At 45.8% G+C, this 26,988-nt stretch overlaps 1 protein-coding gene across 3 annotated transcripts in view; it reads left to right on the forward strand.

Moving 5' to 3' along the window:
* CRB3 (crumbs cell polarity complex component 3) overlaps nucleotides 1-21,727 on the forward strand; it is a 64,960-nt gene extending 43,233 nt beyond the window's left edge. For 2 of the 3 annotated variants that reach the window (XM_040346648.1, XM_040346647.1), the window contains exons 3-4: nucleotides 16,686-16,744; nucleotides 20,037-21,727. In XM_040346648.1, the coding sequence (XP_040202582.1) occupies nucleotides 16,686-16,744; nucleotides 20,037-20,240 (263 nt within the window). In that variant the 3' untranslated portion in view covers nucleotides 20,241-21,727. The remainder of the gene's footprint in view (nucleotides 1-16,685; nucleotides 16,745-20,036) is intronic. The other variant, XR_005748090.1, reaches the window with a different exon arrangement.
* The last annotated feature ends 5,261 nt before the right edge of the window (nucleotides 21,728-26,988 follow it).

Raw genomic sequence — 26,988 nt, forward strand, 5'->3', positions numbered from 1 at the left:
TTTTCCATTGAAGCTTGTTTCTGGGCATGCGTGGATGAAAAAACGTCTTAGAAAACGACGTTTTTTGCTACACACGGTCAATTTCTGTGAAGTAAAAAGTGCACTTTTGAAAAACGACACATAAAATTGAAGCATGCTTCAATTTTTTTTGGTCGTTTTTTACAAGACATAAAACGACGTTTTCCCCCACACACGGTCAATTAAAGTGACGTTTTTAAAAACGTCATTTTTTTTCATCACATAAAGTGATGGTGTGTACGCGGCATAACGGTAGTGAACAATGAAAAGCAACCTTCACCCTGTAGAAGCTATCTAATGTTTAACACTGCAGTGTATGGTTTAACTTTACCATGTTCTCAGTGTAATATTAATGAGTTTGTTTTGTGGCATTGCGTTCAGCATGACATCTCTGGACTTTGGAACAAGGAATCTAAATGTTTGGGCTGAACAATAGTCAGTGATGAAGCTATAGAATTAAGGTCCTGGGGAAACATTTTGTTGTATACAACAAATCTGTAGGGAAAAAAATAAAATCCATGCTTGGTTCAGTAACTCTCAAAAAGCAAAAAAGAAAAACCTGGAAGCAGCACACATTATACCCCGATACAAGATATATACAGTGCCTTGAAAAAGTATTCATACCCTTTGCAATTTTCCACATTTTGTCATTTTACAACCAAAAAAACGTAAATGGATTTTATGTGATAGACCAACACAAAGTGGCACATAATTGTGACGTGTAAGGAAAATGATAAATGGTTTTCAATTTTTATTTTTTTACAAATATCTGAAAAGTGTGGTGTGCATTTGTATTCAGCCCCCTTTTACTTTGATACCTCTGACTAAAATCTAGTGGAACTAATTGCCCCTATCAAGTCACCTAATTAGTAAATAGAGTCCACCTGTGTGTAATAAATTCTCAGTATAAGCCTTCAAAGGTTTGTTAGAGAACCTTAGTGAACAAACGGCATTATGGAGGCCAAGGGACACACCAGACAGGTCAGGGATAAAGTTGTGTAGAAGTATAAAGCAGGGTTAGGTTCTAAAAAATTATCCCAAGCTTTGAACATCTCACAGAGCTCTGCTCAATCCATCATCTGAAAATGGAAAGAGTATGGCGCAACTGCAAACCTACCAAGACATGGCCGTCCACCTAAACTGTCAAGCCGGGCAAGGAGAACATTAAAGAGGAGTTCCACCCAAATTTGGAACTTCCTCTTAACCCACTCCTCTCCCCCTTACATGCCACATTTGGCATGTAATTTTTTTTGGGGGGGAGTGGGGGCTTCAGGAAGAGTGGGACTTCCTGTCCCACTTCCTCCTTCCTGTAGGCGACTAAGCTTAATCGCCTACAGGAAGGGGCTGCTGTAGGCGATCGCCTAGGACACGTCACAGGTCCTAAGCGATCTCCTGGCCAATTACACGGCGCAGGGCCGCGCCGCTCGCGCATGCGCAGTGGGTGCCTGGCCGTGAAGCCGAAAGCTGTCACGGCCGGGTGCCCACACTGAGAATGAAGACGCCGGCCGGGGAGGGGGGGAGAGGAGCGGAGCCCCGGCCGGCGCGTCGCTGGAGCGCTGGAGCAGGTAAGTGCCTGTTTATTAAAAGCCAGCAGCTACACTTTTTGTAGCTGCTGACTTTTAATAAACATACAAATTGGCTGGAACTCCCCTTTAATCAGAGAAACACGCAAGAGGCCAATGGTAACTCTGGAGGAGCTGCGGAAAGCCTCAGGTGGGAGAATCTGTTAACAGGACAACTATTAGTCACACACTCCACAAATCTGCCCTTTATGGAAGAGTGGCAAGAAGAAAGCCATTGGTGAAAGAAAGCCATAAGAAGTCTTGCTTGCGAGAAGCCATGTGGGGGACACAGCAAACATGTGGAAGAAGGTGCTCTGGTCAGATGAGACCAAAATTGTGCTTTCTGGCCTAAAAGCAAACCATTATGTGTGGCGGAAAACTGACACTGTACATCACCCTGAACACACCATCCTCACTGTGAAACATGGTGGTGGCAGCATCATGTTGTGGGGATGCTTTTCTTCAGCAGGGACAGGGAAGCTGGTCAGAGTTGATGGGAAGATGGATGGAGCCAAATACAGGGCAATCTTAGAAGAAAACCTGTTAGAGTCTGCAAAACACTTGAGACTGGGGCGTAGGTTCACCTTCCAGCAGGACAACGGCCCTAAACATACAGCCAGAGCTGCAATGGAATGGTTTAGATCAAAGCATATTCATGTGTTAGAATGGTCCCGACTTAAATCCAAGTAAGAATCTGTGGTAAGACTTGAAAATTTCTGTTCACAGACTCTCTCCATCCAATCTGACAGAGCTTGAGCTATTTTGTCACTCTCTAGATCTGCAAAGCTGGTAGAGACATCCCCCAAAAAGACTTACAGCTGTAATTGCAGTGAAAGGTGGATATACGAAGTATTGACTCAGGGGGGCTGAATACAAATGCACAGCACACTTTTGAAAAAAAAAAAATGAAAACCATTTATCATTTTTCTTCCACTTCACAATTATGTGCCACTTTGTGTTGGTCTATCACGTAAAATCCCAATAAAATACATTTACGTTTTTGGTTGTAACATGACAAAATGTGGAAAATTGCGAATACTTTTTCAAGGCACTGTGTATATCTATATTTTGTATCAGGGTATATAATGTGTGCTGATTCCAGGTTTTTCTTTTTCCTTTTTGACTTTTTGGGGGTTATTGAACCAAGCATGGATTTTTTTCCCCCCCTCAGATTTGTTGTATACTACAAATGTTTCCCCAGGACCTTAATTCTATGGCTTAATCGCTGACTATGTAAAATAGAGCAGTTTTACTTTTCAACAAAATAAAAAAATTCAGCCCAAACATTCAGATTCCTTGTTTCAAAGTCCAAATGTGGAAAATTTCTAGGGGTATAAATACTTTTTCAAGGCACTGTATACACAATCCACAAAAAAATGGTAGCACTGCTCTCCAAAATGAAACCCAACAAAGCTTTGAATTAAACAAGTGCCCAAATAACGTGCAAAAAAGTCCTCTCCTAAGTGTCTTCCTTCAGCATTAGAAATGAGACTCCTCCATGACATGCTCTCCACCACCAAAAGCAAAGACTTACCAGATTGTTGGACTTCAGAATGCCGGGAGTCAAGCCACACTTGTGATTGAACCCCCATACATGATCATTTGGTGGCTCTGGCCTAGAATGACTGAAGACCAAGGTCATTTTTGTATCTGCTCCCTGCCGCTGCCCACAAATTTTTTGTTTACATCTCCCTCTGGACCTGAATTTACTAGGCAGCGGCACATCATGTATTTGTAGATGATTGCGCCAACCCTAAAACAATTATTGCCAAATATACCTGTGACCGTGAATATTATTTTACATGCCATCAATCATGATCATTAATAATAATTAAACCATGAGAAATGCTGTGTGGACAAGTCAAAATCACTGGGCCAGATCCACAGTGAGAGTACGCCGGCGTATCAAATTTCCTGCGTCGTATCTTTAGTTTGAATCCTCAAACCAAGATACGACGGCATCTGGGTTTGATCCCACAGGCTTCGTACGCCTTTGGATCGTTGATGCAATACTTCGGCGTCCACTGGGTGGAATTTGCATCGTTTTCCGCGTCGGGTATGCAAATTAGCTATTTCCGACGATCCACGAACGTACGCGCGGTCGTCGCATTCTCTTACGTCGTCTCTAGTCGGCTTTTTCCGGCGTATAGTTAAAGCTGGTATTTTGCGGCGTATAGTTAGACTTGCCATGTTAAGTATGGCCGTCGTTCCTGCGTCGAAATTAGAATTTTTTTTTTTTTGCGTAAGTCGTCCGTGAATCTGGATGGACGTAAGTCACGTCTAAGTTTAAAAAATTACGTCCTTGCGACGTCATTTTGCGCAATGCACGGCGGGAAATTTCGAAACGGAGCATGCGCAGTTCATTTGGCGCGGGGACGCGCTTCATTTAAATGAATCACGCCCCCTAATTGCCGATTTGAATTCCGCCGCCAGAGATGCACTACGCCGCCGTAACCTACGGCGCGAATTCGTTGTGGATTTGAAACAAAGCCAAGTAAGTTACGGCGGCGTAGCGTATCTTAGATACGCTGCGCCGGTGCCGATCTATGTGGATCTGGCCCACTGTGTGACCAAACAATAAACATAATAAATATGTATAGAAAAAAAAGTCCCAGTGCTCTTTAAAGATGAGTGATCAGACCCACTTTCAGAAATATTGATCCGTATTAAAAAAGCTTCCACCAATCCGTAATACACTACCACCTTCCAAAATGAACACTCACCAGAGACCAGTATTAAAAAAGCCTCAATTTGTGCCTGGATCAGCCGCCACTCATTAGAATGTATCTCAACTTTTTGAGGATCTTAATCTCCTAGGAAACAATCGGCCATCATTGCGCAACATTCTTGTACTTTATTTCCTTTAAAAAAAATATATATGAGTGTTGCACTCACATAGCTAGATTCAGAAAGATTTACGACGGCGTATCAGTAGATACGCCGACGTAACTCTGAATCTGCGCCGTCATAAGTTTAAGTGTATTCTCAAACTGAGATACACTTAAACCTAGCTAAGATACGACAGCCTGCGCCGTCGTATCTTAGGGTGCAATATTTAGGCTGGCCGCTAGGTGGCGCTTTCGTTGAGTTAGGTGTAGAATATGTAAATGCCTAGATGCGCCGAATCACGAACGTTCGTGCGCCCGTCGCAGTAAAGATACGCCGGTTACGTAAGGCATTTTCCGGCGTAAAGTTATTCCATCAAATAGCTGGCCTAGTCAATGTTAAGTATGGCCGTCGTTCCCGCGTCAAAATTTTTAAATTTTACGTCGTTTGCGTAAGACGTCCGTGAATAGGGCTGGACGTAATTTACGTTCACGTCGAAACCAATACGTCCTTGCGGCGTACTTTGGAGCAATGCACACTGGGATATGTACACGGACAGCGCATGCGCCATTCGTAAAAGACGTCAATCACGTCGGGTCACAATTAATTTACATAAAACACGCCCCCCACATCCTCATTTGAATTGGGCGCGCTTACGCCAGCCCATTCACGCTACGCCGCCGTAACTTAGGAGGCAAGTGCTTTGTGAATACAGCACTTGCCTCTCTGACTTACAGCGGTGTAGTGTAAATGCCATACGCTACGCCCGCCTACATGAATCCAGCTAACAAGGTATAGTGCCTGTAGACCGGCACTGAGTCTTTCCAGCGATCTGTTTGGAGCCTGTGCTCGCCGTTCCATCACCAGGAACCGGCGTGTGTTGCAAGCCTCGATTTTCGTACAGTCTTTTGCCTGTGCTGCCCTCTCATTCTTTGTTTACATCTCCCTCTGGCCATGGCATAGGTACATAATGGCTTTGGCTATTTGCCTGTGCTGCCACTGATGCCCTTTCATTTGTTGTTTATATCTTCCTAGCAGTGTAGGTGTATAATGGCTTTGGCCATTTTGCCTGTGCGGCTGCTGCCTTCTCATTCTTTGTTTACATCTCCCTCTGTCCACAACATAATTGCTTCGGGCTTGTGCCTGTGCTGCTGTCTTCTCTTTCTTTGTTTTTCTATCTCCTTGCCACAAATCCGCTAGGCAGTGGAATTGATGCATAATGGCTTCAGCCTTTTGGCCTGTACTGCCGCTGCTGCCCTCTCATTTTTGTATGCTTACATCTCCTTGCCACAAATTCCCTAGGCAGCGGAATTGATACATAATGGCTTTGGCCATTTTGCCTGTGCTGCTGCCTTCTCATTTTTTTATGTTTATCTTTTTGCCATAAAGCCGCTAGGCAGCGGCGTAGGTACATAGAGGGTTCGGCCTTTTGCCTGTGCTGCCGCTGCTGCCCTCTCATTCTTTGTTTACATCTCCCTATGGCTCTGAATGCGCTAGGCAGCCACACCAGCAACATGTTCGCGATATGCATGTCACATATCACACAAACCTTTACGTGTACTGCATAAATTATGGCCAAAATTTGACCGTGGATGCAGTAGTGTGAATGGGCCAACAGCTTCAAATTCTGCCACATTCATATCCATAAAAATGATCTGAATTCAGCATATTTTATGAGATTTTATTGCCACCATTTTACCAGCCAGAAAGTGAAAACACAGGTAGCAAGTTCCCATACAGCAGGGGCTATTTTCCATATAGGTCTATAGGAGGTTAGTACGAAGGCATGGGTAGCCTGGCACTAGATTTTTACACATCGGGCCTGGAGGCAGAGTGGGAGGCAACACTCCTCGGACGGGGTAAACAATAGAGCTGCTAACATGACCAGTGCAGGGCATGAGTGGCTCTTCCACTGGAGCTTCCTGTGCTTGGTCATGTTGCATCAGATCATGTACCTGACCAGCTCTGCCTTGGAGAATTGGAGAACCCAGCAGCTCGCAGTGACTGTTGTGAACATGGTTACTACACAACGACCACTGATGTAATACAAACATTGTACTCTCCCCCCCAGCATCCCTCCAGATGAGTAAGACTCTTGGCAAGCATGTCACCAAAGATGAAAGGCTCGATATTGTAAACTTCAAACCCGCCACAAATCTTGGCAATACAATCTGAGCGTATAATGGAAAACAAATGCATTAGCGTAGATCACCTGCAGGAAAAAGGCGTTGTCAGAATGGTTAGTAGAACCAGATATATAGGCAGCTGAGGTTCTATGCGGGTCTTGATTTATCCCGCTACACTTACCATGGCACTGCCCTCTCGTGAATCAATAATCTCATGCACAGCAAACTTAACATCGTTCAATAAGTTGCATATTCAGTTACCTAACAAAAATATCCCTGTCGTACTGACTTCAACATTGAGCAGATCATCGTAGTTCTGGCCCACTTGCATGTAAGGGCAGCAAGTCTCTGGAGTCCAGTGTTGCGGTTGTATCTCTGACGCCTTAAGGCCCTAACAAGTTTATTAAAGGGTTACTAGAACTGGGCTAATTTAATTCCGAGTTGTAGTTTTTTTGGCCATACTTCTATAGATCACAGGAATGCAGTTCTTTTGTGACTCGTTTTCAGCTGACACAGGGCCAAAGCCAGTCACTTAGCCAGTCCAGGCTCAGGAAAGAGCCCAACCATATGGTTAGTATCCGCCCAGAAGCCTGGACTGGCACCTGGCTTAGCCTCTCAGTGAGAGCCTGAGCCAGTCACTCTAGCCCCCTCAACAGCCCAGCGCTCCAGTGAGCGCTGGAGGGACAGAGCAAAGAGATGTTGACTGACATTCACGGCTCTCTGCTCAGAGTGGATGGGGAGAACTGGGCAACCAGTGGTGTTTGATCACTCAATTCTCACTGCAGAGGCAGCGCCGGACTGTTGCTGCATCCACCTAGGCGAGTATAAATGTTTTTTTTTTTTATTTATTTTTTATTCCCAGGTAAATTCATTACAATTAAAGATCCCCACTCCTTTTCTTGCAGCAAATGACTATAAAATGGCAGCAGATTTAACCTATCCCTAATCTATGCGGAAAAAAAAAATACATTTTTGTTTGGACTTCTACTATTAATTACCAGGTCCTGATGCCTCTAGATCAGGGTTTCTCATCCAGGGTTCCTCCAGAGGTTGCTAGGGGTTCCCTGAGCAATGAGCAATTTCTGCCTCTCAGATAAGTTCCTACTGACACCATTGATCTTTTTAGCTATCTGTCATTCTTCCCAATGACCACAAGTGTAAGTTCCTCTGTGTTAAAAAGGTTGAGCATGGCTGCTCTAGATACAAGCGCCTGTTACACCCCCCCTCTGCTGTAATTCAGGTGCCTGACATCGAAAAGGGGCCAGATGCATGAACAGGGGGTGGCGGCAGACATGGATAGATGCTATGCATGAATCTATCTATCCATTAACCATATAGGAAGGTGGCGAGGATGGGGGGGGCGGCGCCCGTGCGCCCTTAATGCGCTGGCCGCCACTGCTGAATGTCCTGAAAACACATTTTGGAGAAAATATGTTGAAGGCATTTTTTCGCTTATCCAGGGCACTTTTTTTTTTAGTTCTAATGACTCTAACAGTGGTCTTCAAATTACAGCCTCCAGCACTCTCCCTCCCAATAATATGGGGCACTGTTATTCCCACTGATGCCAACAGTTGGGAATAATTATTCTTATTGGCCCCGAAGATGGGACATAATTCTTCCCATTGGCCCCGATGATGGGACATAATTCTTCCCATTGGCCCCGACGATGGGACGCAATTCTACCCATTGGCCCCGACGATGGGACGCAATTCTACCCATTGGCCCCGACGATGGGACGCAATTCTTCCCATTGGCCCTCGACGATGGGACGCAATTCTTCCCATTGGCCCCCGACGATGGGACGCAATTCTTCCCATTGGCCCCCGACGATGGGACGCAATTCTTCCCATTGGCCCCCGACGATGGGACGCAATTCTTCCAATTGGCCCCCGACGATGGGACGCAATTCTTCCCATTGGCCCCCGACGATGGGACGCAATTCTTCCCATTGGCCCCCGACGATGGGACGCAATTCTTCCCATTGGCCCCCGACGGTGGGACGCAATTCTTCCCCACCACCAAGCCTGAGGCATTGTCTACTCCTACTGACGCAGGAACATTTCCTACTTCCGCTAACCACAATCCGGCCCCCTAAATTCTGAAGGACTGTAAACTGGCCCTTTTTGTATAGAAAGTTTTGGGGACCACTGACTTAAAGAAATTACTAAAATAGTCTACCACAGTATTTCTCAATCTTTTTCTCAACCTTTTTTCAGTCAAGACACTCTTTTTAAAAATTATGGACAATCTCCCGGCACTCCATTCTAATAGTTTTACATTATGCAGCAGCATCCATAAGTTTAAAGTGGAGGTTCACCCAAAAACTCCAATTTTTAACATTAGATTGAGGCTCATTTTGTCAAGGGGAATCGGGTGTTTTTTTTTTTAAATCGAAGCAGTACTTACCGTTTTAGAGAGCGATCTTCTCCGCCGCTTCCGGGTATGGGCTGCGGGACTGGGCTTTCCTATTTGATTGACAGGCTTCCGACGGTCGCATACATCGCGTCACGATTTTCCGAAAGTAGCCGAACGTCGGTGCGCAGGCGCCGTATAGAGCCGCACCGACGTTCGGTTTCTTTCGGCTACTCGTGACGCGATGTATGCGACCGTCGGAAGCCTGTCAATCAAATAGGAATGCCCAGTCCCGAAGACCATACCCACAAGCGGCGGAGAAGATCTATCTCTAAAACGGTAAGTACTGCTTCGATTTAAAAAAAAAACACCTGATTCCCCTTGACAAAATGAGCATCAATCTAATGTTAAAAATAGTTTTTCGGGTGAACTCCCGCTTTAAGTAGGAGGTGATTTATTCTTCCAAAGAAAATACACTTTTTCAAACTGGTACTGACTAGTATTGCAATGTTTCTCCATCACTCTTCTAATGTGACCCCACCGCTGATGGAGAAGGGCAGGGGAGGGTCAAACAAGGATGTTTTGCAGGCAACTGACATCCTCCTTATCAACTGATGACGCAGTTGGTCGTTAGGATGCCGGCAGCTAGAAGGTTGTAATGGTGCACAATGAAAACCTGGGACTTAGTGTAACTAAAAGGGGGGGGGGGGGGTTCATCCACACGCTGGCTTGTATAATTTTTTTAGGCATTTTGCCAAGGCATCCCTGAAGAAACTTCAAGGCACCCTGGTTGAAAAAGGCTGGTCTCCCAAACGTCTTCAGCATAAGGTCTCTTGCAAACAGGGGCATCTAGGAATGCCTGGAACACAGGTCTTCTGTATTCCAAGGATTCGTCCCTGAACATATAGAAACCTAAACACGAATGTCACTCAGTACTGCATTCAGCCCCATTCAACCACATCCTGCCATATAATTTTATAGGCTGCAGGCAGCGGTTCTGGACACCACACTTGTCCCTCCTGGGGGGACTAAAACACTGGAAGGGACACGCAGCAGCTAGATGCCCCGTGTGCAAGGGGCCGTACCGAGTTTGATAGACCTAGCCGGGGCAGGGGCTTTTGGAGAGGACTGAATGCTGGCCTCTTGCCTACTGATTATGGGCCCTTGATTTTAAGGGAACCATACTTTTTGTGTGGTGTATGCCTGGGGACATTGAAGTAATGTTACTTTGGATTCAAGTCTATGTCCTCCCAAAACACACAGACTCTTGTATATGCCATATTAGAAATGATGACTGATCCATACTGTTGAGACTAGGGATGTCCCGATACCGATACTAGTATCGGTACCGATACCGAGCATTTCCCCGAGTACTTTTACTCGAGGGGAAATGCTCCGATGCCTCACCCGATACCTGGGCAGGCAGGGGAGTTGCAAGTCTTCTCCCCCCGTGCTGTCTTTCCCCCGTGCTCCGTGCTCGTCTTTCCCCCGTGCTCCGTGCTCGTCTTTCCCCCGTGCTCCGTGCTCGTCTTTCCCCCGTGCTCGTCTTTCCCCCGTGCTCGTCTTTCCCCCGTGCTTGTCTTTCCCCCGTGCTCTGTGCTTGTCTTTCCCCCGTGCTCTGTGCTTGTCTTTCCCCCGTGCTCTGTGCTTGTCTTTCCCCCGTGCTCTGTGCTTGTCTTTCCCCCGTGCTCTGTGCTTGTCTTTCCCCCGTGCTCTGTGCTTGTCTTTCCCCCGTGCTCCGTGCTCGTCTTTCCCCTGTGCTCTGTGCCCATCTCTCCCCCCGCTCAGTGCCGGTCTCCTCCCCCCCCCCCCCCGCTCCGTGCCGGTCTTCTCTCCCCCTGCTCTGTGTCGGTCTTCTCTCCCCCCCGTTCCGTGCCGCTCTTCTCTCCGCCCCGCTCCGTGCCGCTCTCCCCCCTCAATCTGTCAGGATGGAGAGCGGAGGTAGGAGCCTACCTTTTCAGAATGAACAGAGTCACTGATCACTGACTCTGTCCATTCATATAACTGAGCATCGTAACCTGTGTTTACGATGCTTCAGTTTATGAATGGAGAGGAGCTTCCCTCTATTCATTTCAGCTGAGGCTGCAGAGAAAGGGACTGGGGAATATGTGTCCTTAGTCCCTTTCTCTGTCTTAAAGGGGAGATGTCAGAGGTCTGTTAAGACCCCTGATATCTCTCCAAAGACCCCCAACAGGGCTGATTAAAAAAATAAAATAAAAATTGCAATAAATATATAAAAAAAAAAAACACAGACAAAAAAAATCACTGTAAAAAAAAAAAAATACTGTCACATGACATTAAAAAAAAAAGAATCGGTATCTGTGAGTACTTGGGGAAAAAAAGTATCGGTACTTGTACTCGGTCTCAAAAAAGTGGTATCGGGACAACCCTAGTTGAGACGCATACTGTTAGAAAACGCTGGTGTCATCAACTCCAGCCAACTGTCTGTCTGTTGTCTGCTATAATGTAAATAAGTATGGCTTCTAAGGCTGGATTCACACCTATGCATTTTTTGTTTTTTTCATTTTGCACTGCAGTCCATTTAACATGGTTTCCTATGGAACATGTTCTGTAGTGCAAATCTGAAAAATGCAAAAAGCACTAAAAATGCATAGATGTGAATCCAGCCTAAGAGCCTTTCACCCATTGTTGTTTGTGCTAATTAACTAATATTTATGATAATGTGTATTGTATAGTCGGTGAGTAAAGAGACGTCAAGGCTCCCCTGAAAGGTCCTATCTCTGAGTCCCCTCGTCTGGTTAAAGCATTAGTTAATTAGCTCATGTTAATTAGGTTTCTGGTTACAGTTTGTATTGTCATTCTGGTGTAATATATTTGTGTGAGATCTCAAATAAAGCAGGCTATTTCTGATGTACTCCAAGACTGGTGTTATCTGTTTCTTGGGGGTTCCTATAGCCAGATCCATTGGTCTCGTGTTCCAGGACTTAGGAAGCGATATACTGACGGAAGCACTCAAGCGGAGTGTGGGATGTTCCGTCACACAAAGCATATCCAGTTGAATGCAAAGAACTACTTGTAGCTATCAATCATGTCATGTGTCACCTGTTTAGACTGGTAGAGGGATATTGGACCCTAATACCAGCTACTGTCACAGTATACATTAGTGTTGCTGATGATGTGCTCCCCTTTAGGCAGACTTAATGGGTGTATCTAATAAGTTGGCAAGGAGTGTAACTAAAACTATAAATAGGCTAGCGTCATTTTAAAGTACTGCCCGAAACTATACCCCCTACAGAGCAGATTTATTGTTATATTCTTCTTATTATTTTTTTTTCCATGCCCCATGACTTGCATGGTACATGACTTTACCTGTACCAAGATTGCTCCATATGCCCTCCAGGTATGGCGTCTTGGAAGGTTAATGATATTTAGAAACATTGTGTTCTGGAAGGAATTGCTGTGTTGCTCCAAGGAAGAATAAAGACTTGGCAGTCCTTGTCAAGGTCATCCATGATTCGTAAAGAGATGGGGACTGGCATCTTAGGGTTGGATGGCATGTGAAAGCCCCCATTGCAATGCCATCATGTGTTTTTGGCAAGTCTTCATTTTGTGTTGCTTGTTCCGGATTTATCTGTAATTCAATTGCTTTAGTTTGTATATTGTTTATGGTTACTTTGTCTTATTCAGCAAAGCAGCCCAGTTAAAACTGAAGTTTAATCTTTCTATCCAGGTTCCTCCTTTCCTCTTCATCGATACGCTGATTGAATTATAAAATGGAAGCTTTCTGTTTTCATTACAGAACTCATTTTAGACCCACTGACATAATCACCGGGTCTCCGTGCTTCTCTGTGAAGTGTAGGCCAATGTTTCTCAAATCCAGTCCTCAAGTACCCCCAACAGGTCATGTTTTTAGGCTTTCCATTATTTTGCACAGGTGATTTGATCAGTTTCACTGACTTAGTAATTAGCACAGCCATTTAATCTAAAGGGAATCCTGAAAACATGGCCTGTTGGGGGTACTACTTGAGGACTGAAGTCGAGAAACATTGGTGTAGGCCAGTGGTTCTCAACCTTTCTAGTGCCGTGACCCCTGGATAAAATTTCCCAAGTTGTGGGGACCCCTAACAGTAAAATTATTTTCATAGCGTGGGTTGTCCGCACCCAAGGCAAGACGAGTAATTTGCGCCCCTAATGGACATTTAGTGCTCCCTGAGTCCCTTTCACTCGTACAGTATTAAAACCCCTTATGGTACATTTTAGGATGTACCACTCTTTCTCTTTGTTCTCCTTTTATCTCTCTCTATCCTAATTTCTTGTTTTTTTCCCCACCCCTCTCTCTAGCCGTCTTTCTTGTTCTTTCTCTCCCTTTTCTTTGTTCCTTCCCCAACTTTTCCTCTCCCTTCCATGTTTTCCCTATTTTTGTTCTTCTCTTACTCCTTTGTGGGGAGTGGGGATGAGTGGCAGTGCTGGCAGGGAGTGGGGATGAGTGGCAGTGCTGGCGGGGAGTGGGGATGAGTGGCAGTGCTGGCGGGGAGTGGGGATGAGTGGCAGTGCTGGCGGGGAGTGGGGATGAGTGGCAGTGCTGGCGGGGAGTGGGGATGAGTGGCAGTGCTGGTGGGGAGTGGGGATGAGTGGCAGTGCTGGCGGGGAGTGGGAATGAGTGGCAGTGCTGGCGGGGGGACGGGATGAGTGACAGTGCTGGTGGGGGGGTGGGCTGAGTGGCAGTGCTGGCGGGGGTGGGATGAGTGGCAGTGCTGGCGGGGGGGGGGTGGGATGAGTGGCAATGCTGGTGGGGAGAATGGGATGAGTGGCAATGCTTTGGGGGGGGGGGGGGTTCTGATCAGCCAACATGGGTACTCTTGATCAAGGTCATCTGCTGATCTGAAATCTGTGGTGGGGTCTTTTAATGGCAGCTATAATCACAAGTAGGGTTACTCACTGTGCCTTCGGCTTCGCTGTGTCTCCATCTCTGTGGTGTCTCGCAGCAGTGACACCTATGCCGAAATTGGGAGATAGGGTCTCCTCCAGCCCCTCCCACTTCACATTTCTCACCAGTCAGCTGACCTCTAGTCTCTGCCACACAGCCATGCCATGAACTAAATGGGCGGCTGAAAAGAGGCTGAGTGGACGGCCACGGGCTCCAGAAACAGCCCAACTGGGCGGCCCGTGAAAAAGACTGGGAGAGCGCTGTGGGCTTCAGGAACCGCCCAGGATTCAGTGACCCCTGGCAAATCGTCATTCAACCCCCAAGGTTGAGAACCACTGGTGTAGGCAGATAAGAGCTCGTGGGAGGGGCCTGCAGGGTGCTGTACATGGCTTATTGAAAGCAGGAAGCTCTGGTAATGCCCTTATGCTGAGCCTCCATGATTAAAAGAACTGAAATCCAGTCCGTGAAAGGGGTGGGCCATGGACAATAAGGCTGAGGAGGAAAGAGCTACATGATGCTGAAAGCCCTCCAGCCAGGAAATGAGGTGGGCTCTATCTGACTTGCTGCGGATTCTAATACACAATGTAAGAAGCCGAAGGGGGCATTCTTCTTAATGCTGACCAATGAGCCATGACTTGAAAATCATTTCAAGGGTTCCTTAGGAGTTAAAAGGTTAGGAATAGCTGTGGTAGACTTTAGCTATGCAGTTGGTTGATAACATTCGGTCAGACCTGACAGTAATCAAGCAACTGATCAGCACAGCCAAAGTCGGTGCCATCCAGGGGCCAGCAGAGAGCAACATGCTCGTCTAAAGGGATGCCTAGGATGTGTTTTTTCACACTGGCTCATTACTTGTCATCGCACTTGTAGTCTTTATTCTCAGTGCATCTTGTTGGGTGGCTACAAAAGGAGATAATAAGAGAACAGAATGAATTGTAGACACAGGCATAAATTACATAAATGTAGATGGAGATCTCTGGAACAATTCCAAGGTGTTTAACTACTTGCCGACCTGCCGCCGTCATTCTACGGCGGCAGGTTGGCTCTCCTGCGCGAGAGCCCGTAGCTCTACGTCGGCTCTCTCGCAGGTAACTAGGGGCACGCGCGCGCCCCCCGCTCGCCCCCGACTCCCGTGCCCGGCGGGCGCGATCGCCGCCGGGCACACGCGATTGCTCGTTTACAGAGCGGGGACCGGGAGCTGTGTGTGTAAACGCACAGCTCCCAGTCCTGTCGGGGGGGAAATGCTGATCCTCTGTTCATACAATGTATGAACCGAGGATCAGTGTTTCCCCTAGTGAGGCCACCCACCCCCCCCCACAGTTAGAACACACCCAGGGAACATACTTAACTCCTTCCCCACCCCCTAGTGTTAACCCCTTCAGTGCCAGTGGCATTTTTATAGTAATCCAATGCATTTTTATAGCACTGATCGCTATAAAAATGCCAATGGTCCCAAAAATGTGTCAAAAGTGTCCGAAGTGTCCGCCATAATAACGCAGTACCGAAAAAAATCTCTGATCGCCGCCATTACTAGTAAAAAAAAAATATTAATAAAAATACCCCCTATTTTGTAAACGCTATAACTTTTGCGCAAACCAATCAATAAACGCTTATTGCGATTTTTTTTTTTTTAACGAAAAATAGGTAGAAGAATACGTATCGGCCTAAACTGAGGAAAAAAATCTTTTTTTATATATTTTTGGGGGATATTTATTATGGTAAAAAGTAAAAAATATTCATTTTTTTCAAAATTGTCGCTCTATTTTTGTTTAGCAAAAACGAAAAACCGCAGAGGTGATCAAATACCACCAAAAGAAAGCTCTATTTGTGGGAAAAAAAGGACGCCAATTTTGTTTGGGAGCCACGTCGCACGACCGCGCAATTGTTAGTTAAAGCGACGCAGTGCAGAATCGCAAAAAGTACTCTGGTCTTTGACCAGCAATATGGTCCGGGGGTTAAGTGGTTAAGGGACTAGATCTGCACAGAATTTTAAAGAAGGATGAAACATTTGGAAATGTAAATATGAAGCATATGTGTAATTTTATTTATTTTTGACTTTAGTTATACTTTAAAGTTTCTAAACCCAGGAACGAGGCCCAGAGTTGTGTTTTAGGGCCAGTTCACACTATAGAAACGCAATCCGCATGCGTTCCGGGTGCTTTTTGGTGTTTGCGCGTTTTTGATGCAGTCCAGTGCTTTTTTTACCCCTCTTTTTTTCTTAAACTTAGATAAGTACAAGTGTTTTCCGGTGCGTTGCAGTGCATTCTCGGATGCGTTTTACAGCGTTCCAGTGCAGGTAAAATGCAGCATGTTCTACTTTGTTTTCTGGAACTAGAACACCCTGGAACTGCAAGCACTGGTGTGAACTATGCCACTGAAAACCATATAACCTACTTTCCATGCGTTTTTGATGCATAAAAAAAATGCACTGGACTGCATGTGGTGTGAACTGGCCCTAAGTGATTAGCTTGTACTACCCAATAGACACAATCAACAGCAACTTATCAATAGAATTGTTTTTATTGTTCTGACTGCACTTAAGACGAATGATTCTACTGCTATCGATCCTGCCGCTGACAGTCTGATGAAATTGTCCCTATGGAATCTCTCCTTATGTAGCTGAATCAGCGAGAGGTCCCTCTCATATCTCATCACTGAAGAGAATCGCCAGCATTTGGGTCAGAGAGAGAGAGCGCCATCTAGCTGTGTGCGTCTGCAAAGACAGCGATCCCATAGGGACACACAGCAGCCTTTTTAGCGATCCTGCCTTTGCCTGTCTCTAGCGACAGTTGAAGTCCTGGAGGGTGAGATCTCGTTGGCTGCTGTGGGGATTTCCACACTTCTCACGTCATCATATTTATAGTTCAAGTTTGGGTTGTCTGCGTTCTATTAACATCTTTGATTTCTTTGCAGCAAACGATACCAATGGCACGACTGTCCCGGCTACCACTTCATCACAGAACCGGCTAACGGTAAGAGACCTATCATTTAACCACTTAAGCCCCGGACCAATATGCTGCCTAAAGACCCAAGGGGTTTTTACAGTTCGGGACTGCGTCGCTTTAACAGACAATTGCGCGGTCGTGCGACGTGGCGTCAAATTGGCGTCCTTTTTTCCCCCACAAATAGAGCTTTCTTTTGGTGGTATTTGATCACCTCTGCAGTTTTTATTTTTTGCGCTATAAACAAAAAATAGAGCGACAATTTTGAAAAAAATGCAATATTTTTTACTTTTTGCTATAATAAATATCCCCCAAAAACATATATAAAATTTATTTTTTTCCTCAGTTTAGGCCGATACGTATTCTTCTACATATTTTTGGTAAAAAAAATCGCAATAATTGTTTATCGGTTGGTTTGCGCAAAATTTATAGCGTTTACAAAATAGGGGATAGTTTTATTGCATTTTTATTTTTTTTACTACTAATGGCGGCGATCAGCGATTTTTTTCGTGACTGCGACATTATGGCGGACACTTCGTACAATTTTGACACACTTTTGGGACCATTGTCATTTTCACAGCAAAAAATGCATTTAAATTGCATTCTTTATTGTGAAAATGACAGTTGCAGTTTGGGAGTTAAACACAGGGGGCGCTGTAACATTTAGGGTTCACTTTGTGTGTGTTTACAACTGTAGGGGGTGTGGCTGTAGGACTGACATCATCGATCGAGTCTCCCTAATAAAAGGGATCACTCGATCGATGCGCCGCCATAGTGAAGCACGGGGAAACTGTGTTTACATACGGCTCTCCCCGTTCTTCAGCTCCGGGGACCGATCGCGAGGGGGCGGCTATAAACGAATAGCCGCGCCGACGTCCCGGATCGCTCCCCGAGGCTTACCGACCGCCGCATGTACCGGGGGGGGGGGTCCCGATCGGACCCCCGACCCACGTCAGGCAGAGAACGTACAGGTACGTACATGTGCCTGTCCGTGCCATTCTGCTGACATATATTTACATGAGGCGGTCCTTAAGTGGTTAAAGGGATACTAAAGTTAATATTTTTTTTTTTTTAAATAACAAACCTGTTATACTTGCCTCCACTGTGCGGCTCGTTTTGCACAGAGTGGCCCCGATCCTAGTCTTCTGGGGTCCCTCGGCGGCTGTCATGGCTCCCCCCCGCAAGAGCGAGCTCTCATGATGGAAAGCTCTTGCGGGGGCGCTCCTGTGATACAGCGGCGGTGGCCATAGCCGCTGACTGTATCACTCGGCTTTCCCCCCCCCCCGGCGCGCTGCGTCATTGGATGTGAATAACAGCAGCACCAGCCAATGGCTGCGCTGCTTTCAATCCATCCAGTGTAGCCAATCAACGGCCAGGCTGGGAACCGAAGAGGATGACGGGGGCGAGCGCGGGACTTTCGAGGGGTCAGGTAAGTAAAACGGGGGCTCGGGGGGCCGGTACTGTCGGATGTTTTTTCACCTTAATGCATAGGATGCATTAGAGTGAAAAAACATTTACCCTTACAACCCCTTTAACGGGGTGAATTTAACCTCTTCAGATCCGAAAGGTTTACCCCCTTCCTGACCAGGGCATTTTTTTTCGCGATATGGCACTACGTTATTTTAACTGACAATTATGCAGTCATGCGAGACTGTACCCAAATAAAAATTAGCCCCCCCCACAAATAGAGCTTTCTTTTGGTGTTATTTGATCACCTCTGCGATTTTTATTTTTTGCGCTATGAACAAAAAAAGAGCGACAATTTAAAAAAAATATATAGAATTTTTTTTTTTTTTTGCCGGACTGCGACATCTTTTGCCTGACGAAGAGGTCCTGTGCGACCTCGAAACGTTGCTTTTTTGGATCGCTAATATGCATAAAATTTGTGGACGTTTTTTAAATGATCCTTGGTGTGCTGGCGAATATGTGAATATGTGTATATGATTTGCGGCGGATGAATCTGACACTAAGTGACACTTTTTAGGGACCAGTGACAACAATACAGTGATCAGTGCTAAAATAAAAATGCACTGTCACTGCACTAATAACACTGGTAGGGAAGGTGATCCCTGGGAGTGTTTGCTAACTGTGGGGGATGTGCTTTGACTGTGGGAAGACAGACATCTATATTCCAGCTTAACAGAGAATACAATGTAGCTTCTATTTTAGTGTACTCATAATGCCCATTTTTTTTGGTAAAATTTAAAAGGTGGGGTTGCTTTAAATGATCACTAAAGTACATTTTTTTTTTTTTTTTAAATAACAAACATGTTCTACTTACCTCCACTGTGCAGGTCGTTTTGCACAGAGTGGCCCTGAACCTGGTCTTCTGGGGTCCCTTGGCGGCTGTCTCGGCTCCCACCCCCACAAGGACTCAACACCTTCATGCGAGCTTGCATGGTGTTGAGTTCTTGCGGGCGCGCTCCCATGATACAGGCGGCGCCCCAGCCCCCGGGGGAATGGCTGTGCTGCTTTTAATAAACCAATGAATGAGCCGGGAAGACGGCCGAGAAGCCTGCGCGTTCACGGCGCGGGACTTTCGAGGGGTCAGGTAAGTAAAGGGGGGGTTCGGGGAGCCTCTAATCTGCAGATGTTTTTTCACATTAATGCATAGAATGCATTAAGGTTAAAAAACGTTTACCTTTACAACCCCTCATTGAGCAGTCTGCGCTGTGCTCTTGCAGTCATCTTTACAGGACGGCCACTCCTAGGAAGAGTAGCAGCAGTGTTGAACTTTCTCCATTAATAGACAATTTGTCTTACCATGGATTGATGAACAGCAAGGCTTTTGGAGATACTTTTATAACCCTTTCCAGCTTTATGTAAGTTAACAATTCTTAATCGTTGGTCTTCTGAGAGCTCTTTTGTGCGAGGCATCATTCACATCAGGCATTGCTTCTTGTGAAAAGCAAACCCAGAACTGGTGTGTGTTTTTTATAGGGCAGGGCAGCTGTAACCAACACCTCCAATCTCATCTCATTGACTGGACTCCAGTTGGCTGACACCACACTCCAATTAGCTCTTGGAGATGACATTAGTCTAGGGGTTCACATGCTGTAAAGCCTCTCTGATCACATTTACATGATAGGAAATCGGCGGCTGTAAAATTTTATATATATATATATATATATATATATATATATATATATATATATATGATCAGGATCATGGTTGTAGCCTCAACCATGATCCCTGTATAATCACTTTTTAAAAACATCCTAAGGATGGGAAGTGGTTAAGACCTTGAGGTTGTTTGAGTGAGCCCAGCTTGGCACAGTTGCCGTATTTTCCAGGTTGATTTTCTTGTCTTTTATTTTCACAGGAATCTGAACGACTGGCAGCCATTATTGTCCCATCGGTTGTGGGTGGCATTATCTTAATCGGCATTCTTGTCTTCATTATCATAAAAGTAAAAGAGAAACGTCAGACAGAGGGGACATACAGGCCAAGCAGCGAAGAGCAGACCGGATCCAGGATACCTCCCAACAGTGCCTTGAAACTTCCTCCCGAGGAACGGCTGATATGACCAGTTCCCTTCCTATGCCGAGAACAGACTCTCAATTGAAGGGGGTGGCGGACACCCAGAGACTCTCATTGGCCTAGAGAGACTCAGTCAGTGCGACTTTGCTGCCAAGACCACTGGATCAAGCAAAAGCCTACCTGATGGCTGCAGACCATCGGAGGTCTTCACCTGATGGCTACAGACCATCGGAGGTCTTCTTTCTGCATTACTGTGTTCTGATGGCACCCATCCAAACCACTGCAAGCCATGAAGCTAGGGATTGATCATTAACCTGTAAGAATGGATTGTATATGTTCGGTGGGGGTTTGCTTTTGCTTGGGGCCATAAAAAGGTTCATCACCGTCCGTGTCTTCACACCCCTATGATCTTATTTCATCAAGAATACTTTCCTAGCATCCAGTTGGTCGCTGCACCCTCTATGGGCTTCATGAGAGAACTGCAAGTCTTCACATGGTTGGTCATCCAGCAGTATTTAGGAAGCTGGTTTGTAGGGGCCAATACCACAGCCACTTTTTTACTAGTTTAAAGAGCCTTTTCATCATATTTTTTTGTTCCCCGTTTTGGGAGGAGTGGAGGAAGTTTTGATCCTCTGCCTTTTACTACTATGTGGGACCTTGATGCAGAGATCTCCCCATACCCCCCCTTCTTCTCTCTACCCACTTGATTTTATTATATCTCCATATGTTATAATGTAGTGTCTGTTAGAGGTCACACAGTACAGTATTTTCATGCACTACACCCTCTCGTGGATCCTCTAAAACAGGGGTCTCAACCTGGTGGCCCTCCAGCTGCTGCGGAAGTCCCATCGTACCTCTGCCTGACGGAGTCATGCTTGTAACTGTCAGCTTTGCTATGCCTCATGGGACTTGTAGTCTCGCAACAGATGAAGGGCCGCCAATTTGAGACCTCTGCTTTAAAAAGGAATGTATGGAGTTCCTACAGGCCAGTGACAACAGTGGCTCAGCTGAAAAGCCAAGCTTGGCCTATCACTGAGGTGGCCGTGGCATTGATGGAGGATGATGGGTCCAGGTCGGTAATAAAAGCTCTTAGAGGGCATACAGTACAGTATTTCCATGCATTGCACCCTCTCGTTGATCCTCTGTAGGAATGTATGGAGATCTGCAGGCCAGTGACAACCATAGCTCATCTGAAAAGCCAAGCTTGGCCTGCCACTGAGGTGGCTGTTGTGTAGATGGAGGGTGATAAATCATTCTCCAGTCTACCTGGAACCAAGAAAACCATCCATAAAATGTACCCGTACAGACAGGGATCTCGCGAGCTGAACTGAACACAACTACTTGGCCTAGACCACCCATGTTGTAGGCTGAGTTAGTATTATGAGAGAGCAACCTATCAATTCTCTAAGGATAACACTAGCTGCCATGTGCCTTAATGACATACAATAAGCCCGGGTCTTCTATTAATTATGCCAACAAAAGACACAGTAGGGCTTATTTTCGGGGTAGGTCTTACCATGTAATGTACTGTGTTCTCTCTCCCCCTCCCTCCCTGCCTGTCAGGAATCCCCACTGTGAACGGAGTTAAAATGCTTGTAAAATCCTATAATCCATTCTATTACAGTATTATATAATGTACAATGTGTGCGTTTCTGTAATATAATTGTGCCAAATACATTTGTTATAGCGCCGCTCTGCACTTCTGTTACCCGCCGGAGCTTTCTTCCCTGCAATTATATTACAGAAACACACACATTGTACATTATAAACTACTGTAATATAGTGGATTATAGGAATTTACAAGCATTTTTAACTAGGGCTTATTTTCGGGGTAGGGCTTATATTGCATCCCTCCTGGAAAATAACGCTAGGTCTTATTTTCAGGGTAGGTCTTATATTTGGGGAAACAGGGTACTTGAAGGTTAAGTCCACTTTAAGACAAGATAAGCGCACTTTTTGCTCCTTTGCTCTGACCTAACCCACCTTCCTCCTCCATAAATAGTCATTTGCCGTTGCCTTTGGTGTTTGTTTACATTCAATGGTGCAAGCCTTCATTGTACTTGCCGTGCCTGCGCAATACAGCCTCATAGACTTCTATGGTACCAAGGGAGACGGCCCCATAGACGTTTATAGTTACTTAGTAGGTGAGGTTGAAAAAAAGACACAAGTCCATCAAGTCCAACCTATGTGTGTGATTATATGTCAGTATTACATTGTATATCCCTGTATGTTGCGGTCATTCAGGTGCTTATCTAATAGTTTTTTTTTAAACTATCGATGCCCCCCACTGAGATCACCGCCTGTGGAAGGGAATTCCACATCCTTGCCGCTCTTACAGTAAAAAACCTTTCTACACAGTCTAAGGTTAAACCTCTTTTTTTCTAATCTTAATGAGTGGCCACGTGTCGTCTTAAACTCCCTTCCACAGAAAAGTTTTATCCCTATTGTGGGGTCACCAGTATGGTATTTGCAAATTAAAATCACATCCCCTCTCTATAGGGATGTAATGTGCAGGTGTGGCCAGGACAGTGAGACTTGTGGCACTAGATGTAAACAAATACCAAAGGCAACGGCTGTCAGATTGGGACAAGCAGGGATGGACTGGCCATTGGGACTACAGGGAGTTTCCTGGTGGGCCGGCTTCAGTGACAGTGGACCGCCACCGACCCCCTCCGCTCCTCTGTCTCTCCCTCCCCGCAGCGCTCACCGGGGGGGGACAAAGAAGCAGGGAGAGGAGCAGGGGGGGTGACAGAGGAGCACGGTGGAGGGGACAGGCTCAACAGGGCTGACTCAACAGCTATGGCCTGGGAGTTTCTCACTTCTGCCTAATCTTGTCCCATAAGGGGGGGCACCGAACTGATTCTTTGCCCCCAGTGAAATAATGTCTAGCTTCCCCACTGGTACTGTCTATAAGAGTACCATTACCAGCCGTTCTACTCTAATAAAGTAGAACGGCTAGTGAAGAGGGGGGGGGGGGCTTGGGTGGCCAGGGGGGGGGGGGTGCAGGAGTTGTCCGGCCGCCATGGGAGAGACCTGTTAAAATGGGCCAGTCTGGATGAAGTCCAGGGCCAAATTTTTGTCCCAGTCCAGCCCTGGGGACAAGTATGTATCTGTGGAAGGGGAGGGGGTGGGTTAGGTCAGGGGAAGGGGGCAAAAAGGAGATTTCACCTTGATTTAAAACGCACATATTCTTTTTAAGAGAAATTTCTTGGAAAACTGGAAATTGTTCTTTGTGCTCCTGCTGTGCATTGATTTTGTAGAAGATCCTCTCCATCACAAACTCGGAGCTAGTGCAGCGCCCCCTGCTGCTAAAATCCGGTAATGCAGATCAGCCATAAATTGTACAAATTTTCTGCGGGAATCCATGTATGGTTTATGAAAGGAAACAACTCCAATAGGTAGATTCACAAATATTTAGGCCGGCTTATCTACAGATAAGCCGACCTAACTCTGAATCTAACCCGACCTATGTTTAAGTGTATTCTCTAACAGAGATACACTTAAACATACCTAAGATAGGACGGCTTGCGCAGTCCTATCTTAGATTGCAATGTTTTGGCTTACCGCTAGGTGGCGCTTCCATTGCGGCCGGCGTAGATTATGTAAATGAGCTTTTACGACGATTCCCGAACGAACGTGAGCCCGCCGCAGTCGATTAACGTAGTTTCCGTAAGGCCTTAGGCGGCCTAAAGTTATTCCACCTATGAGGTGGAATAACAATGTTAAAGTTTGGCCGCCGTTCCCGCCGCAAGGTTCGAATTTTTTACGTCGTTTGCGTAAGTCGTCCGCGAATCGGGAGTTACGTCGTTTACGTCCGCGTCTAAATCAATAGGCCCGTACGGCCTACTTAGCCGCAATGCGCACTGGGAAATGTAGTCGCCCGGCGCATGCGCAGCGTCAAAAAACGTGAGGTCAAGCCTCATTTCCATACAACACCTCCTCCAAGTCATTTGAATTAGGCGCCCTTACGCCCGCTCGTTTTAGGCTACACCGCCGTAGATTAGCAGGTAAGTGGTTTGAGAATCACTACTAGCCTAACTAATTTACGGCGGTGTAGCCTAAAAAGGCTAGGCTAGGCCGCCCTAAAGTTACACCAATGTACGTGAATCTACCTACAAGTGCCGCCCTGGGCTGAGGGTGCCTCTACTGTATTGACTAGCTGGGTCCTGATGGTGTGCGGCCTTTTTTTTTTTTTTTTTTTACCTTTTAACCTGCATGCATTAAGCTCGGACAGTTCTCCCTAGCCTGCACCCTCCGCGTAAGTCACCAAATTGGGACACATAGGAACCTCGAGCCCTAGTTTGGGTTTGCATGGAAGGTTTATGTCTGCTTATCACTACAAAGATCAGGGGATGGGGAAGGGGCTCCTGAAGTTGTTTACAATTGGGGCTTCTCTGTGTTCCTACAGCAGAGAAAGGGGGCTCCGAGGCCAGTAGAGAACTACAGTTTTTCTAGGAAATCCCCTTAAGACTTAATGTAGAAGGATAGTTTCAGTGGGCTATCCTATATGACCACATCCCACCCATCACCGAATGTGGAGCAGTAGGTCACTTCCGCTTAAGCTGCTTCCTATTGTAACTTCTGCGCCGTCATGACCCAGTTCACTATATGTAAAGGGGTTGTAAAGGTACAATTTTTTTTCCCCCTAAATAGCTTCCTTTACCTTAGTGCGGTCCTCCTTCACTGACCTCATCCTTCCATTTTGCTTTTAAATGTCCTTATTTCTTCTGAGAAATGCTCACTTCCTGTTCTGTCTGTAACTCCACACCGTAATGCAAGGCTTTCTCCCTGGTGTGAAGAAAGCCTCTTGAGGAGGGAGGGGGCGTGCAGGAGAGTCAGCTCTTTTCTCTATCTGCAAAGTAGAGAGTGTCCTGACACTCCTGCTCGCCCCCTCAAGAGGCTTTCTTCACACCAGGGAGAAAGCCTTGCATTACTGTGTGGAGTTACAGACAGAAGAACAGGAAGTGAGGATTTCTCAGAAGAAATAAGGACATTTTAAAGCAAAATGGAAGGATGAGGTAAGTGAAGGAGGACTTACCTTTACAACCCCTTTAAAGAAAACCTGTCTTGATGCAATTCAGAGTCCTCATATAAAAAAAAAAATATGCCAGTGGAGGTTACTTTTAAAGAAAACCAATTGTTAAAATTTTGTAAATTCAACCTTCGGCTAGGTTCGCGCTTGAGCTTCTTCAAGCACCATTTGGCCCCTTTCACACGTGGCAGAATCTAAATTGCTCAGCATAGGATCTGTCCACAGAGCAGGTGGATGAAAGGATTGTGTCCATTCAGTTTCTGCAGAGCAGACATGGACCAAGCCCAAAAGCCCACGCTGATCTATGGATGACCTGGTGTAAATGGACAGCGACTGCCCTCCAAACCGATTCTCGTAGACGGATCCTCCCCTTCCATCTTTTTTAGCTGATCGGATCAGATTGGTGGTAGGCCGGTGTAAATGGACACAAGCGTTACACCCGCTGGTCCATAGGGAAACATGGACCATGCAATCGGTTCCGCCTGAAAAGCTGACAGGTGGACCTGATCGAATCACCCGTGTGAAAGGGGCCTAAAATATAATGAGACCTTCTAATGAAAGTTACTCTTTATATCCTTTCTATACATTTGTTGTGTTTGAGTTGCCAAGGTTTGTGACCGGTTTCCTTAGTAGTCGTGGGAGATTTGTGCTGAATAGGATCTTCATCTGTCATACCAAATAGCTTGAGAATGGACAAGTTGAAGTCGGCTCGCCTCACTCTATGGCATTCCTTATTGCCAGTCTCTGTGACTGGTACTCTTTTAAAACTCTCCCCAATTTTTATGTGTTTTGTTAGTTGATGATGAATATTACAATTGTAGATAGCATAATTATTTTTGTATTTATGCACACAGAAAATTAAGGTATTGTTGCTAACCTGTGGAAATATAAATATATTTAATCTTATCAAAATTACCATTTTTATATTAATAAACACTTTTCATGGCAGCTTCTAGTTTTTAATCCACATATGGAATGTGAACGAGTAGGAGAGGGCTGACTTGTATGGCACAACCCCATAAACTCTCGTCCCTTGAGGGAGAGTCCTATCAGTTATTGTATCCCTTTGGAGCGATGTTACACTCAGATAAGTTTATTGAAGTGCCTATTTTTCCAGTGACAGATATTTGTACATATCGAGGTTTACCAAACCATTTTCTATAGTATAAGGTACATTTTTGGGTGGGAAAAGAGTAAAAGGCCATCACTGTATTACCAAAACCCGTAGGGTTCAATATTGAGTTGGCCCACCCTTTGCAGCTATAACAGCTTCAACTCTTCTGGGAAGGTCAACAAGGTTTAGGAGTGTGTCTATAGGAATGTTTGACCATTCTTTCAGAAGCGCATTTGTGGGGTCAGGCACCAATGTTGGACGAGAGGGCTTGGCTCACAGTCTCCGCTCAAATTCATCCCAAAGGTGTTCTCTTGGGTTGAGGCCAGGACATGCCAGTCAAGTTCCTCCACCCCAAACTCACTATCCATGTCTTTTATTGACCTTGCTTTGTGCACTGGTCCAAATCATTTGATGAAGAAGGGTTGTTACTCAGGGGTTGGGCTTGGCCCCTTAGTTCCGGTGAAGGGAACTCTTAAGGCGTCAGCATACCAAGACATTTTAGACAATTTCATGCTCCCTACTTTGTGGGAACAGTTTGGGGACGGCCCCTTCCTGTTCCAACATCACTGCACACCAGTGCACAAAGCAAGGTCCATAAAGACATGGATAGGGTGGAGGAACTTGACTGGCCTGCACAGAGTCATCCCA

Source organism: Rana temporaria, chromosome 3, assembly GCF_905171775.1.
Source record: "Rana temporaria chromosome 3, aRanTem1.1, whole genome shotgun sequence".
NCBI classification, from domain to species: domain Eukaryota; kingdom Metazoa; phylum Chordata; class Amphibia; order Anura; family Ranidae; genus Rana; species Rana temporaria.